The following is a 17,320-nucleotide window of genomic DNA, read 5'->3' as shown; positions in this document are numbered from 1 at the left end:
TGATAGATTTTTGGAAGGCAGCCAGGGCGCAGCATACTGCTTCAGACAATTTAGTGTTTCAGAATTTCAATGCTTCGGACAGTTCAATGTCTCAAGCAGTAATGGTAATTGGGATTCCATGTATGGTTAGAGTCACAGATAGCTTGGGATATGCTAAGTCACTTACATCGGGATTATCTGAGTGTTGGCCAAGTATAAGTGAATCACAGGGATAAGTGGATTTGCGATCCTGTTTTTCTAGTGGGGGGCTTGAGTTATCAGGAGATGAGTAGGCAGCTGAGAGACAAGTGGACTGGATTCAGAAATAATGATCCAGTAAGAGTAGTCTGTCAGGGATTCAGACCATCTCGAGACGTCAGAATTCAGATGAAGTAGGTATGATCTTGTTGCGAGGAATTAGTTCGCCTGCAGATTTTAGGGCTTTACGAAGATTGATCACGGCCACCTTGGGAAGGCTAGGGTGTGCCCAGGATAGTGACCATGTTACTAGAGTGGTTGGGCGTGTAAGGAATGGTAAGAAATGATTTCGAGAACGAAATCTAATTTAAGTGGGGGAGAGTTGTAACACCCCGTTTATTAAATAATTAAATAGATAAAATTTATGAGCGAATAGTGGCCCTAAAATAAATAATTATACATCAAAGGTTGGTCTCGGAGAGCTAATTGTCACAATTTTAGAAGTCGGGGGTTAAAAGTGTAAAATCCGGATTTAATTTGTAAGTATTATGGAAGGCAGGGACTAAATGGTAATTATTGGGGCTTAATTTGAAGAGATTTTGGGAGTTAAGGGGCTGTTTGGTAACTAACGGACTCATTATGAAAAGAATTATGGGAGCGGGGGTTTAATTTGGTAAATTAAGGATTTAAATTGAAGGAAAAGCAGAACTAGGGGGTAAATGTGTCATTATGGGAAAAAGGATTAGGGTTCGGGTATATAACCCTTAACCTCCCACCGGGAAACCCTAACTCTAAGAAAAAGAAGCAGCCGCCACCCCTCTTCACCCTCAACCTCCGGCCGCCGCTGTAAGGTCGAGGTCGGTCACCACGCTGCCGCTGAAGACGAGGAGCCACGAGCTGAGTGCGGGTTGGTCGGGAGATCAAGGACTGTGCTGCTGCTGTTCGCTATTTGGGTCGCCAACCTCCTCCGCCTTCGTTCTTTCCCATCTTGCCGTCGTCGCCATCCTTGGCCGATGGCGTAACTGTCGTTGTTTTCCGTTCGACGGCGATGGTCGAGGCCGACGCCATGATCGTTGTTACTGCTTAAATAATCGTTTCTCATCCTCTGGTTTCTTCTTCGCAGCAAACAACCGACATCTGCCACCTTCCGCCTTGTGGATGGATGAGTTCGTGGTGGTTCTGTTATCACCGGAGAATGATGGCGAGTTTTAGGGCTGGTATTTTGCGATGTGGATGTGTTGTATGAGTATTCTGTCGAGCTAGGGTTGTGAAGAACCACCATGGCGGCCTGCCATGGTGGCTGCCACCGTCAGTACCGCCCCTGTCGCCGTCGTGCGCCACCAGGTGGGTGGCTAGGGTCGTTTGGTGATCACCGCCACCACGTGCCACCGCCGGCCACCACTAGGGTGGTTGTGTGCGTGCGTGTGTGTGTGTTAGTGAGAGTGTGTATTATTTTGGATTAAAGCTTTGTAATTGTAATTAGCATTGATTAATGAAAAAATAATAATAACCACCACCGTAAGGTGGTGGCCGCCGCCTTTGACCACCACTACCCGAGGTGGTAGTTGGTGGTGCCCCACAAGCAAAACCCTAAAGGACCTAACAAAACCCTAATGGGCTTAAAGATTAATTTTGGGCCATGGTTGGGTGGAAACCCTAATTAGGGTTTAAAAAACCCTAATTATGAGTATTTGGGCCTTGGACTTTGGACCCACTTTTGGGCGATTGAGATTGGATTGTGTATTAAGCCCAATTTCACCATATCATTTATCTAGTAAAGGACTTGATGGATTAATTCCTTAATGGGTTAAGTGAGAAACACTTAACGCTAATTGTCATTCTATGTGAAACCCTAATTTCACTTGGACTTTGAGTTGAGCCTTCCTATTGGGCCTTGGTGATTGAGATAATAATGGACCATTCAAGAGCAAGCAAATGGACTAGAACGTTTAGATGGGCTTTAGGGTAAGGCCCATATGTGAGGGTTGGGCCCGATTTTAAAAAATTGGGCCATAGATGGGTCATAGTTTGGGCCTTAATGGTTATATGATATTGGGCCATTAGAAATGCCAAATGTTTGGACTGGACTAAGTAGTTGGGCCTTTAATTATAACCATGTAAAGGTTTGGGCCCAATTTGGAAAATTGGGCCATATGTTGGGCTTTGACTCATAGTTGACTGTTGGGCCTTTGGATTGGGCTTTGGGATTAGATCAAGCTAAGATTAGGGTAAAGCAGTCTTTTACCCCAAGCATGGACTTACGGTTATGTGTTAGAACCCAATTATTAATTGGGTGTTATTTTGATGTTGACAGATTCGGGAATCTGTCATCCAGCAGCTAGGGTTTTATCAGCGGGACTTCAGCAGTGTGAGGTGAGTATCCTTCTAGTAGTAACGGGTCTACGGCCACAATGCCGGCCCGTTTAAGTAGTAGAGTATGTCGGGGTGAGCCTGATGCCAGGGTTAGCCCGATGCAGTTTATATGTTTCCGGACTTCGGTCCGATGCCGGGGCGGTCCCGAGAAGTAGTTAAGTATGCTTGATGTCTTTGTGATTCATGCATGTATATGTGTTATGTGATATGTGTTCCGGGTTTCGGTCCGATGTCGGGCAAGCCCGATGCAGTATATGCGATTATGTTATATGTTATGTGTTAAGTGTTCCGGGGTAAGCCCGGTGCCGGGGCAAGCCCGATGTATGCTAGTTTATATGTTATGATTATATGTTCCGGGCTTCGGTCCGATGTCGGGGCAAGCCCGATGCAGATCATGTGATTATCTTATGTGTTTATGATATATGTTATGTTGTGTATGTGCCGCGGTAAGCCCGATGTCGGGGTGAGCCCGATGCCCGATGCGGTCGGATGCCGGGGTGAGCCCGATGCCGGGTAATCTGATGTCGGGATTCGTCCTGATGCAGTTGGGAGTAGTCCCAGAGTTATGTGATTGTTATATGTTATGTGTATGGTATGTGGTAGTTTGGGGGAGCTCACTAAGCTTCGTGCTTACGGTTTTCAGTTTTGGTTTCAGGTGCTTAAGTTTTCAAAAGAGGAGCTCGGGAAGATTGCAGTGCACACACCATTTGTTCAGCCTGGGTTGTTTATACTCTTATATATTTGATAGATGTTATTATGTTCTTGAGATATACGATTTATGATTTTATATGTTGAAAGATAATTATGGTTTTATTAATGATTTAAAACGAAATTTTGGACCGTGTAGTCAGGGATGTTTCACTAGCTCAGAACCTAAACCCTAAATTTAGGGGTTTGCTCCCTATTTAATCAGCATTATACCTCCCTTGTACCTTCTAGAGACAACCTCCACTCCTTCCAAACCCTAATCTCGAGTCTCATCCTTGTGTGTGAAGATTTTGAAGTTTTTTGAGTTTTTGGTGCTCTCTTGTTGAAGAAGAAGGCTATTGAAGAAGTTGGTGTTGCTTGCAAACTAGTGGATCTAGAATCTAGCTCACCCTGTGCATCTTTTAGAGGTATAAAGTTTATACCTTGGTGTGTGTCTTTTTAGATCTCTCCAATGGGTTACTATGAACCTTTTTGTCCCAAGCTTGGATCTTTGTGAGTATTGTAACATCCCGATGATGAGGTACTTTTAAATTTGGTTATATAAATGAATTATATTGCATTTTGGTCCCTAAGTGTAAGAAAGTGTGAAAAGGGCCCATAGTGGCAATTTGATAAAATTGGGAGTCTTGGGTACGCCATGGGTACGTGTATGTATGATAAGCATACTAAGGCGTGCCTTAGTACGCTGGGCGTACGTGGGTGGCATGCAAACCCTAATTTGAGGGCTTTGGCTCTTATTTAAGCAACTTTATGGACATAAACCCTCTTCTTACCCAGCCTCCTTCTGTGTTTTCTACCTTCAAGCAACCCTAGAGCAAGTGAATCCTTAAAGTGAGTTTTTGGAGGGGTTTTGAAGAGAGAAAAAGGTGGTGAGAAGATCTTGGGGTGGAGAGCACTTTGGATATGGGATTTATACTTGGTTTGCATCATCTTGAAGGTATAAAGCTTGCATCTTTCCCACTCCATCTTGTAGATCTAGGTTTTTGGCTCTCTTAAGTCACTTTTTGGTCCCAAAATTATGATTCATGTACATAGCATGTTCTTGACTCATTGATCTGTCCTTTAAGACCCTTAGCAGGGTTTTAAGTCATAAAAATGGATTCCAAGTGGCTTATTTTGCTCCATGCATCATTTAGAAGGTCTTAATGGATTAAGAAGTGGAGTTAAGCTCTTAATGGACATGCAAAGTCATAAAGTTGGAAACTTTATGACTTTTGAGAGTATTTTAGCCATGGATCTGAAAAATTGTCGTGAGTGCTTAAGCCATTAAGCACTTATTGAGTTTTGAGGCTTCTGGGAGTACGCCCCGCATACTCGGAGTACGACCTGCGTACGAGGTCAACCACCCCGATGGTGGTCAACATGCGAGAATGCGTGTACACCCAACGTACCTTTGGAGTACGCCCCGCGTACTCACTTTGAGTCGATTTGGTTGAGTTGACTCGGTTGGGTTGAATCGGCTGACTTAGTTGGTTTGACCAGTTTGACCTTGACCTTGACCAAGTTTGACCTAAAGGGTATTTTGGAAATTTTAGGACTTTGATTGAGATTGGTTATTGGATGGAATTGGTGTCAGTTAGAGCTGAGATTCGGAGTCGAGACCTCATCAACTTTGTCCAGTTGTGAGGTGAGTTTTCCTCACTGTACTTGCGGGTCGAAGTCACCAAGGCCGACCCTATGGATTTGATATCCTGTTATGTGATAGTATGTTATCGTGTTGTAGTGAGCTGTGAGATTGGTATCCTAGTAAATAGGATGATGCTATGCTTAGTGATCTGTGGATCTTCCTGACTGTCTGTAGACTGTTTATATGATTATCTGATATATATGTGCACATATTTGGTTGGTGGTTAAGGCTTTACTGCTTTGTGCGTAAGCCAACAGGCCATGGGCATACCAACCCGATGGTTGATTGGGCCCGAGGGTATTTCATCCCGAGGATGACAGGACCCGTTGTGGATTGGCATTCCAACCTGATGGTTGAATGGACATGGGGTATTCCAACCCGATGGTTGATTGGACCCATAGTATATTGGCATTCCAACCCGATGGTTGATTGAGCATGACATGTTGTTATTGTGTATGTTATATGTTTATGTGTTGGTACTTTGGGGGATCTCACTAAGCGTTGGCTTACAGTTTTGGGTTATGTTTCAGGTATTTCGGATGACCGTGGGAAGGCGAAGGCGTGGCTATACACATCCTCTTGTTTATGACTTATGGTTTTGGAAGACTCCGATGTTTGAAAATGTTTGAAAACTATGTTTGTAAACAATTTATGAATTTGGGTTGGTTTTAAAAAGTTTAAATTTCTTGTGAATTTTTATGGGTGTTACAATTATGGTGCACTATAGAGCATATTAGTTGTCTTTTCATGTGTTTTAGGTCATCTAGAATCATAAAAATGTCTACTTGAAGGTCCCTTTCTTTCCATGCAAGAGTGTGGTGGTTTGAGTATGGTTTAAGTAAGGGTTTTGAGGTTTAAGCTTATTTCAGCCATGCAAAGGCTTAAAGTTATGGGGTATATGGATTAAGACATTTACGGAAGTAAGATCTATGTTTGGATTGCATGTCTTAATGATTAAGACGTTGTGGAGTGACTTTTAGGATCAGACAGTGTACGCCTAACGTACGTTTGGCTACGCCCAGCGTAGCCAGGCCTGACCCCGACTCACCTTGTTCTTCGAGTACGCGACGCGTAGGGAGCGTACGCCCAACGTACGCGCTAGACGGTTGACTTTTTTTGACTTTGACTTTTGGTCAAAGATTTAGGGTTTTGGACCATGGAAGGGGCAAAATGGTCTCTTACCCTTAAAGAGCATAGTTGTGGGGTTTGGACTTGTGAGTTGGGTTATAGACCTAAATTATTAATTAGGGTTTATTATTGTGTTATTAGGTGGAGTCTAGTTCCGATAGTTCGGGTTTGAGATTTATCTGTCATCAGTATCAGGTGAGTCTCCTCACTTATTCTTACCTGTGTGGTAGAATAGATGTATCTGTGATGACCAGCTGGGTCTAGCTGTTATTATTATGTTGTGTTGTTTACGTCTGACTGAGACTTCGGGTACTCTCCAGGGTTGCTGATAAGCTACAGGACGTGTTGTTTGCCCACTGAGACTTCGTGTAGTCTCCAGGGTTGTCGATAACCCATAGTTGTTTATGTGTTGTGTTGTATGAGATATCTTGGGGAACTCACTAAGCTTCGTGCTTACAGTTGTTGATTATATGTGTTTTAGGTACTTTTGAGGATCGCGGGAAAGCGAATGTCTGATTATACACACTCGTTGGGAGATTTTGTTACTGGGCATTTGTGACACCGTGATATTTGTGATAATGATTTGTATTTGATACTTGTGATTTTCTGATAGTTTGGTTTATGAACAATATTTGGATAATTTAAAAATAAAAATTTTGGTTTGAAATTTGAGGTGTTGTGTGTGTCTCTCTCTCTCTCTCTCTCTCTATATATATATATATATATATATATATATATATATATATATATATATATATATATATGACATTAAACTTTAATATTAATTCAAATAACATCTTTTACTTCTACTTATAAAATTATATATTGAATTTTTAACATATTAAAATTAACTTAGTAGTTTGGATGTGTTGTTCTATGTGAACCAATGTGATTTTAATGTAATGACTTTTGAATAATTCGTATAAAATACTCAAATTGTTAATTTAAATATAATATTAGATGGTTAATTTAAATCAAAATGTCAATTAAACTTGAAAAAAAAACTTGAAAGACTATTTTGAAAATAGTTAAAAGTAATAAATCCTAGTTTTAAAATTCAATCTAAATTGGAATTCTAAATTAACTAAACTTTTTTGTCCTAAAACTTTTTCTATAATCATTAAGTGTTTCTAAAGACGTAGCTTAAATACAACTAATAATAATAATAATAATAATAATAGTTAAATGTAATATTATATTAAAACTTATGTTGTTACGTTGACAAAGACAATATTTGATATTTTAAATAATCATAACGATTGAATGTAATTAGTTAAGAAAATAAATTTTAAAAAATTAAATTCATCATTATTAACTAAAATAACATTAAATCATATATTATTTAATTTTATTGATGAATAATCGTAAATGTCAATCAAACAATTAAGAGTATATGATATTAATAGATGTTTACTTTATTATATAGTTCAATAGTTAATTGTTATATCAACTTACTATAATAATTATTATTCAAAATTAATAACACTTTTAATATATAAATTTATAAATATTTCAACTGCACAGTTCGTCGACATTCCTCTAATACTTTAATAATAAAATAATAAGTGGATATGGCAAACAAGATACAAAAATTAAATAAATAATAGAAAAACAAGATAAAAAAATCATTTAACCGTGGATATGAACAATGGAACAAAAATCAAATTTAGAAATGCTTAGACCAAACTTGCAATCTTGTTTAAAGTAAAAGGACCGTTCTTGTAATTTGCTTTAAAAAAAACTATTTGTAGCCTTATCATTTTCCTATACACATTGTTACAGGTATTAATGAAGAAGGTATAAAGATTTTTATGGAGAAGCAACCTGCTTTTCCGGTAACCAAGATCTCAGAAAACAAATGTTCACTCTTAAAATGGGCCTGACATGTTCCCCTCCTTGTACCTCTCTCTCTCCAATGGAATCACGCTGTTACCCATGATTCTCTCTCTCTCTCTCTCGCTCTCTGATATTTTCTCTTTATTATCTCAGTTAACCTGCCGTCCGATCGGTTTCCGGGACTCTCCATCGCCGTCGTCTGCAGCTGTATCGACGACTGTGCTATGTGTAGTTGAAAACTGTCAAATCATCACATATTTCAACAGAAGTTCTATACGCAAATATTTTTATTACTTAAAATCAGCTAAGCTGATCGATCGCTGAAATTGTAGATATATATACAGATTTGTTTCATATATAATTGCTAACGAGATGCTGGATCTTAATCTGAACTTTGTTAACGAAGACGAGACAACGACGTTTCGAGACGTGGAGGAATCAGGCACCTCCAATTCATCGGTGGTGAATGCGGATGGTGTTAATTCGAGTAATGCTGGAGAAGGAGACGACGACTCAAGCTCCGCAGGCGGCGCCGGCGAGAGCTTCTCCTGCTTCAATTTTGACATCTTGAAAGTCGGAGACGCTGGTGTTCAGTCTGGCAACACCTACGATGAGGATCGGAGGAGGAACCAGAATTTGACTCAGTCCGAGTTCGTGACTCGGCATCTGTTTCCAATGAGTCATGGTCATGGAGGCGAGGAATCGGGACAGCAGTCTAACTCACTGCTGTTGCGCCCTAACACTAATGAATTGCAAGAGATGAGACTGGTACAAGTACAACAACAGAAGCCTACTGTACAACCGAATCAGGCAGGGAAGAAGAGTAGGAGAGGACCGAGGTCAAGAAGCTCACAGTACCGAGGTGTTACCTTCTACCGGCGAACTGGTAGATGGGAGTCTCATATCTGGTTAGTTTATTTCATTTGATTTTATTGATGATTTCTTATACTTCGCTTTCATTATTGTTATTTAATTTATATCTGTACTTTTGTGTGTTTTGATGCACAGGGATTGTGGAAAACAAGTTTATTTAGGTAAGTCTATATATAAATTCAAATTCCTAGATCTTTTCATCTGTTTCCATTTTTGGCATAAATTATTATTTCATCTCGTCTTCCATTTTTGGTAATTTGTGACTAACAATAGTGTCGGCCATTGATTCAGGTGGATTTGACACTGCTCATGCCGCTGCAAGGTATTCCGTCTCCTTTATATTATCTTCTTCTTTTCGTTTATCAGAGCTTCGCGAATGGCGTCTAAACATGTCGTATTGGTTTGATTGTGATAACCAGAGCCTATGATCGAGCTGCCATAAAATTTCGAGGTGTTGATGCCGACATCAATTTTAGTCTCAGTGATTATGAGGATGATATGAATCAGGTTTGAAATACATCTTGATTCGCTGATTTGAATTTGATGAATCTCTTTGTATTCACTGTGTTTTTGTTTCGATTGAAGCAGATGAAGAACTTCTCAAAAGAAGAATTTGTTCACATACTAAGACGACAGAGCACTGGTTTTTCAAGGGGAAGCTCAAAGTACAGAGGCGTAACATTACACAAATGTGGCAGATGGGAAGCTCGAATGGGACAATTTCTAGGCAAAAAGTGAGGATCTACTAATTTACAAATCTTCCAAATTAAGTTTTTTAGATCATCATGCATTGTGTGAGATTCATATGGTGGATTTACCTTGAAGAATCAGGTTTACACTTGATATGAAATTAGTGTGTGAGATATATGATTCGTTGTCTGGGTAACAAGTAATAGAAAAAAAAAGACGACCTAATTTTCATCATGGAGATTACAATGCTTCCATTGCAGGTATATATATCTTGGGCTATTCGACAATGAAGCAGAAGCTGCAAGGTCCTAATGAATCATGAATTACACATTCATTCCCTCTTTCATACTTTTCATTTTTTTTATTTTTTATTTACCCAAATTTCTCAATCTTTCAACCTCAATCCATCATCCAACATTCTCTCCCTTTTGTTGAAATTAGGGCTTATGACAAGGCAGCAATCGAGTGTAATGGAAGAGAAGCAGTCACCAACTTTGAAGCCAGTACTTACCAAGGAAACAACAACACTCTTCCTTCAACTCATCATGGTAATTAATACTCTAATACAACTTTCATCAACCACAATCACAATCAAAATCTTTCTTGTAAATTTGATAAAGTTTTTGTAATTTGTAATACAGGAAGTGATCATGATCTGAATTTAAGCTTGGGAATTTCAACCACTTCTGTTGGTGAAGGTTCAAGTAGAAATGAAAATTCAGAACAACCCCATTTGAATTACCCCCATGACACTCGAAGATTACAGGTAACAACAATTTTAATGAATTTTTTTTTTTTTTTTTTGGTAAATTTCACCCACTTATGTTATAATGTTAAAGCAGATGGAGAACCCTGTTTCAACAGCAGTAGGGATGCCAGCTCTTAAAGGATTGCCCTTAACTTCTGGACACTCTCCATCTTGGAACGGTGTATACCCTACTTTCGTTCCCAATTACGAGGTAAAAAATTTAATAAAAAAAAAAGTTTATATAATTTTACTTTAATCATTTAATATACAACATGCTTTTGGCATCTAAAGACCATATCACGTCCAGTTTTCATGTCATAGATCATTTAAAAGGTGTGTTTTTGACCTAGGCTACACTTAGGGTTACTTTTAATGGATAAGAATGACTTTTTCGTTATTTTAGCATAAAAAAACATAGTCATCTTTTTTGAATGGGACAAAAAATTACAAATTTTGTGTTATTGACATCAGTCCAAACTGACAAATACGGTATAAGATTGTCCTGTTCTGTCGTCATGTCATATTCTGACAGTAATATTGTTTTTTAGGGAAGTGGGACAAATAGCAGGACGAGAGGAGGGTGTTCACAAGGACCACCAAACTGGGGGTGGCAAGTGCAGGGTCACAATCACATCCCGATCGCAACAGCAGCAGCAGCATCATCAGGATTCTCAGCCACTTCTGGCGGCCATCATCACTCAATGGCGGCGGCTGCTTTCAACAACCATTGTTTTCCGGCGACAACCTCTTCCCAATGCTATTACCAGATAAGGCCACAACCACCGCCACCACCACCGCCGCCTTAACTTTGTTTATATTTGACCAATTAGTTGACTTGCTACATGTGGCCAAATATATGGCTAGTGAACCGTGGCTGCGTTTGGTAGGTGCACACCCCTTCGGGCCATGATATATGTGTTTTTGTGTGTATGAGATATTGAATCAATGACTACTTCAATTATATTGTGTTGGGTATCACCAAATTTACTTTAAGTTTAGGAAAAACATGGAAGTCCATTCTCTAAGTTTGTCGTTTTTAAGATTGTAAGCGATAGATCGTTGGTATGAATCAAATAGAAAATTCTTTTGTTGCTCGTAAAAACTAAAACATAATCAAACAAAATTTCTATGATTTGAGACGTAGGTTCTCCCAATGTTTGTTAGCCCCTCTCTCGATTGTAAAACACCGCCATTGATCCGGTTTTTGTCAATCATAACCACTAGACCCTATTAAGTGATTATTGCTTAAGCTATGTAGTGTTTTTGGATCTTAAAGTTGAGATCTATACATTTTGGAGGGTTCTATTGGATAAAGTTGGAAACTTTATCCATCTAGACCCTATTATGGACCAATTGGAGACCTTTTAGAATCGAAGAAAATGGTTGAATGTGTTAAGCTGCTGAAGACCCTGTTACCACGACGTGGCAAGGCCACCACGACGTGGTGGCGGGGCTAGTCGCGACTATTTTGTCGTTTTCGACACGACGACGTGGTAAAGGGCTACCACAGTGTGATGGTTAGTTGAGTTGGCTCTTTTTGAATTTTTGACCGTTTGACCCAAGGGGGGAGGGGTATTTTGGGTATTCTGGATTATGTTTGAGAATTGGTATTTTTGATGGTTAGGCGTCGGTTAGAGTTAAGATTCAGAGTCGGGACCTCATCAGCTATTGTTCAGACTCAGATGTGAGTTTCATCACTGTGTTTAGCGGGTCGAAGCCACCAATGCCGGCCCATGGTTTATTATGTTAGGATGCTATATGTCTGCGTGACTCTTGCATGTATATGCATTTGTATGTACACCGAGCGGGGCTCGATGTCGGGTGAGGCCTGATGACTATATTTTATGTTATTATCTTTGTGATTATCGCATGTGTTGGTATGATTATATGTTTATACGATTATATGTGTACCGGGCGGGGCCTGGTGACTGACAGATCTGTATACTGAGCGGGGCTCGATGCCAGGTAGGGCCCGATGCCGGTTGGGACCCGAAGCCGGGCGAGGTCCGATGTAGGGCGGGGGCCCAGTATGTGATTATTATGTATGGTATGTGGTATTTTGGGTAACTCTCTAAGCTTTGTGCTTACGGTTTTTATGGTTATGGTTCAGGTACTTCCGGTTCGAAAGGGAAGGGCTCGGCTTGATCGCAACGCATCCACCCATGTTCCACATTATGATATTTTGGGATTGTACTATGATAACTGCTTTCTTATAAAGTACTTCTGAATATTTAGAAAAAGGAGAATGAATGTTTGACTTAAAGATAATTAATGTTTTGGTTGAATTAAAAATGAAATTTGCTACCTCATAATTTTTGGGATGTTACAATCAAGGTCTTTGTAGTCGAGTTTGGTTGAAGATCTTTCTTTAACTAAAAGAACATATCGTGAACACTAAATGAAAAATACACCAGAGGTAATGCACTAGTTATTGCTAACTCAACTTCAGAATCCATATGATGTGTAAAATCTAGTTTTAACTTTATAAGTTGATTTCACCACTATTAAGGACTATTACACAACTAGACAAAAGTACCCAATTATATGATAATATAGCTTTGGTAAGGCCGGGTTGTCGAAATCTAGGGTAACGGGTATGATTTAGTTTACAAAATCTGATTATTAGTTACACTAAAGAAATAAAGGGTATTTTAATTAACTAAGAACAAAAGCGGACAAAAGCAAATAAAAGTCGAGAAAACTTATTCAGAAACAGATAAATAAAGGGACCTTTACTTAGACTTGATTACCTCTTCAGTTATGGTTGATCTCTATAAAGGAAAATGGATAATAGTTGTTATTCACCGATTCCTAATGTGGTTAAGCATTTTGGTTTGATTCCAACCCTTATGATTCTAAGGGCGTTAACTCGATGTTCTTGATATTAATTAATCCCTATTATCATTTTTATTTCGTATCATGCATGACTTGATCTTTATTGATGTCGTTAGTCATGAAAATCAATTAATGCATATAATGCAAGTCACACACATTAAAGTTAATCACTTCTTTAATCTAACCTTAGGATTTGGTTCATCACTAGTCATAATTGCCGATGGTCATAATCAACTATGATTCAAGCAAACACAGTCAGTTTGGTCATTTAGACTATATTTACTCAACAATCTACAATAAAGATACAAACTTTAACACATATGGAACTTTGATCAAACAAACAAGATAAATTAAATAACTAAAAACATCCGAATAGAAATTAAACCAAATCTTTAGGGTTCATCTACATCTAATCAAAAGCAAAATGGCATTTAGCCCAAAATCTGAAATAAAAAATAGAAGGAAATCACGATAGAATGCTAAATATAGATAGTAAAGCAAACTAAATGATATCCCCATTGATTTTGCGTCAGGTCCTTCAGATTCTTGTTCCTAGTCAACCTTCCAAACTTTAAATCGCCTTCTAGACTCTCAAAACGGCTCTTCAGGTGTGTATTTCCGGTGTATGGTATGATTAGTTCAAAGAAAATACCTAATTTATGCTTCTTCTGCCGATAGACTACTAGACGTGTATATCATAATTACGAGGCGTGTAATCGCAAGTGCCAACATTGTATGTGAATTCTTCCAGCATACAAGGCGCGTAATTCAAAAGTATGAGGCATGTAATTCTAAACTACGAGTCGTATGTCGCATGTTGCATGTTAATGCACGTTTTGCTTCTTTTCTTCCAACAACAGCTTCCAGACCCAATTTTGCTTCCTTTTTGTCAAGCAGTTCTATAAATATGCAAAATAACAATTCTAAGCATTATAAGTATCTTTTATCTTGTAACGCATGCAACTTCGGGCTAGTCGATTAAAATATAATAAACGACAAAAACGTTCTTTGATAGAAGATTATTTAGGATAAATAATCTTAAGCAAAGTTATAGTATATATGACATGGATTTTGTGCATATAAAGAACTTTGAAATCCGACTTCGTATGAAGAAGTTATGCTTCTTTGAAGTTTCACGTTCAACCCGATACAACATCACATGTCATAAATAGTAAATCAAAGATAGGTCACTTACTAACCTAAGTAATCTAAACAAAATTTGCAGTGATTGTAAAACCAGGAGCGTGCATATAAAGAACGTCGGAATTTGACTTCATATAAGGAAATTATGACTTTTGTAATATTTCAGCGTAACTGTGTTAGCACATAAAGTGATTTCTAGATCGGTTTATTGTTAGCCAAAGCAATCTAAACGATAATCGAAGATCTCGTTAATAGAACCCAAGAATATAAAGACAGTAAAAAACAGACGTCGGACGAAAGAGTTATGAATTTTTAACGGACTTTAACAGTCTAAGTCTGTTAAAAATATAACTTGAAAAATAAATCAAAATTAGCCGACGGAGTCTAAATGAAAGTTATAAATCTTGTTGATAGCTACGCGATGATATAAAATTCGTCGAAAATGGAGCTCGTATGAATAAGTTATGAAGTATTTAAGAAAACAGAAAAATCTAAGCTTAGTCGTGTGCACATACAAGATGCACGGTGCGCACTGTCACTCCACCAGATGCTTGACACGTGGAACCACTCATATAACGGCACTTCAACACCCCGACCATTTGCGCGACGCCCCCCCCCCCCCCCCCCCCGACAAAGTGCGCCGCACGCATACCGTTTTTCGGCTATAAATACTCGCATCTGTATAAGCCTCTCATATCTCACCCCTACAAGCTTTCTCTCTCGATATTCTTCTACTTATAGCCATTTTATCTTAGTTCTTAGTATTCTGGCGAAGCCCTGGGACCCCTGAGTGCCCGAAAAGTAGTAGCCTTCGAGTAGAAGCTCTGTAAGTGCAATTTCTGGACTTTTGTCTACGAAATCTATGTAAGTTAAAGTATACTCTATCTTATCTTAGTGTAATTTATATTTAAATTCATAGTTGTTGTTTTGAATTTATAAATAAAATTTGTGATTAAATCCAAAGTCATATTACTGATTGATCTACTTACGGGGATGATGTCTAAGCTGGATTTAGTGAGGTGTTTAAAGTGAGATTTCAAATAGTGTAATCTGTATACCAAACAGACTCTACCTTCGATATAATCCTACCTGGTTGTCCCTTATCAGCTATAGATCAGTAGAGTTCTTATGGGATATGTTTCCCTCGTGTCTTTAAAACGTGATGTGACAGGAAAGGTATCCACGCTCCTTATAAGAAATGCTTAGTTATCCTTCCTAGATCAGGTGCAAATAGCCACCTACCTTTACCACTTTTGAACACTTCGATCCTTGTCCTAGCTCTCATAACATTTTAGATTAACCTTATATGATTCATTTATCAAACCAAATCCTTATTTGAGTTTAAACTTGCTTTAAAATCATGTTTATTACATTTCAATGGTGATTCACCATTGGAATCACCAATTCTAATCATTATTCCAATTGAATAATAGAAACATAACTAGGATCCACATATACATTATTAAATCAACTAAGAGTTCATGGATTTGAATCCATGCATGCATCTAGAAGTTAAAGTACAAGTTATTAAAGCATGTGTATAGGGATTATATCAAACTTCAACATCTAGGGTTTTCAGGAGTCAAAATTGTCATGGAAAGGGGAGAATAGGATAAACACGTTCGGGAAAGAAGAGGGAAAGGCTTTAATGTTCTTATCTTTGGATAATTGGCAACTATGGTCGCTCCTTACATGCTTTTAGCAAAAAGGCCATGAATATTCACCAAATTTATCTCTTATCTTCAATTTAATTCCATCAAACTCTTAAAAACTAAAATTTATTTTATTTAAGTCCCCATAACCTGACTACGATGGTCAAATTTTCTAACTATTTCTTTCACTTTTAGTCATTTAAATCCAAAAATAAACATATGAGTCATTTTGTTTGATATTTTCCTTTCAAAATATTTTTTTATCATTTTAGAATTTATTAAATTATTTAATTAGAAAATTAGAAAATTTTAATCTTTTTTATCAAAATCCAAAAACTTCTAGACTCGAAAACAGGATGTTGCATAAACGTTTTCATTTGTTGACCAAAATTGATCCAACAAACGTCTCTTCAACCATTCCTAAGACCAAAATGGTGGCTGACCCCACTTCAGCGATATCATAACAATGTTGATTCCTCTATACCATGGGTGTCTTTCAGGGTGTGCGGGGTGGGCGACCGCACATGACCCATGTCGTAGAGGGGGTCCCATTTTATGTATGATTCATTCTAGTGTCTAGTGTCCAACAATCTGTAATCTGTAATCTGGTAATTCGAAAGGAAAAAGCCCATGTTTTGTTCTATTTCCAAGAGATCACACTTTAAAATTTGCAACCACTCACATTTTAAAAAATTAGGCTTAAAATTAAAAATTGTTTACAACTTTCACATTGTTGTTGATGTTATATCATATATAATTTTCAGAAATTATGCATCCTAAGACCATCTCCAACCCATCTTCATTTTTCCCGTCATAAATGGAGTAAAAAATGGGATAAATAGTGTCTCATCTCCAATCCTACTCCATTTTCTACCATATTTTTACCCCAAAAAGTATATTCCTAGAATATTTCATTTTTATAACTTATATATATTGTCAAATACATCCTTCTACTAATTAGATTTTAACAAATATATATTATATTGTTTCATTACAAAAATATTACAAATTATATTATCATAAATAAAATGTTTATATGTAATAAATTTAAATTCATTATTACTTTATTATAAATAATTATTAAATAAATAAGATTATATTTATAACAAATATATCAAGATCACGATCATATTTGATTACTATATTTTATAAATTATATTACCGTGTTTCAAGTCTTTAGTATATATTTAAATCTTTTTATATGAATTCAATAAATAAATATTAAAATCTATATTTATGATTACTTAATATAAATTAGTATATAACATGATATTACAAATATTAAATATTGTATTAAAATTATAATTAGTAGATAAAAATAAACTATAAATGTATAAAATAAAAATGAGAGAGACTAAAATTTGCAACGGAAACTTCAACTCCATTTTTGGAGATATGAATAGTATTCCTCCAAATATGTGGGAATACTATTTATATCTCCAAAAATAGAGATGGAAATGGGGTAGGGTTGGAGGAGAATGGAGGAAAAATAGAGTTTGGGGTGGGTTGGAGAGGCCCTAAGCATCTATA

General features: G+C 37.5%; 1 protein-coding gene across 3 annotated transcripts; it reads left to right on the top strand.

Annotated features, from left to right (window-relative positions):
- The first annotated feature begins 7,801 nt into the window (after nucleotides 1-7,801).
- LOC145136698 (ethylene-responsive transcription factor RAP2-7-like) lies at nucleotides 7,802-11,121 on the top strand. Of its 3 annotated transcripts, none has more exons than XM_079070802.1 (10): nucleotides 7,802-8,757; nucleotides 8,858-8,883; nucleotides 9,014-9,044; nucleotides 9,142-9,229; nucleotides 9,311-9,456; nucleotides 9,673-9,717; nucleotides 9,854-9,960; nucleotides 10,054-10,178; nucleotides 10,255-10,371; nucleotides 10,709-11,121. In XM_079070802.1, the coding sequence occupies exons 1-10, from the start codon at nucleotides 8,222-8,224 to the stop codon at nucleotides 10,964-10,966; spliced, it is 1,479 nt and encodes a 492-aa protein (XP_078926928.1). In that variant the 5' UTR covers nucleotides 7,802-8,221; the 3' UTR covers nucleotides 10,967-11,121. The 3 variants fall into 3 exon arrangements, with proteins under 3 accessions (XP_078926928.1, XP_078926927.1, XP_078926929.1); XM_079070801.1 differs by having other exon boundaries at nucleotides 10,252-10,371; XM_079070803.1 differs by lacking the exon at nucleotides 9,673-9,717 and having other exon boundaries at nucleotides 10,252-10,371.
- Nucleotides 11,122-17,320: the final 6,199 nt, after the last annotated feature.

The sequence above is a fragment of the Lactuca virosa genome, chromosome 9, assembly GCF_052849685.1.
Source record: "Lactuca virosa cultivar CGN04683 chromosome 9, Lactuca_virosa_CGN04683_v6, whole genome shotgun sequence".
In the NCBI taxonomy this organism is placed as follows: Eukaryota; Viridiplantae; Streptophyta; class Magnoliopsida; order Asterales; family Asteraceae; genus Lactuca; species Lactuca virosa.
Note: the sequence above shows the minus strand (reverse complement) of the source record. Positions and strands in the feature narration are given on the sequence as shown.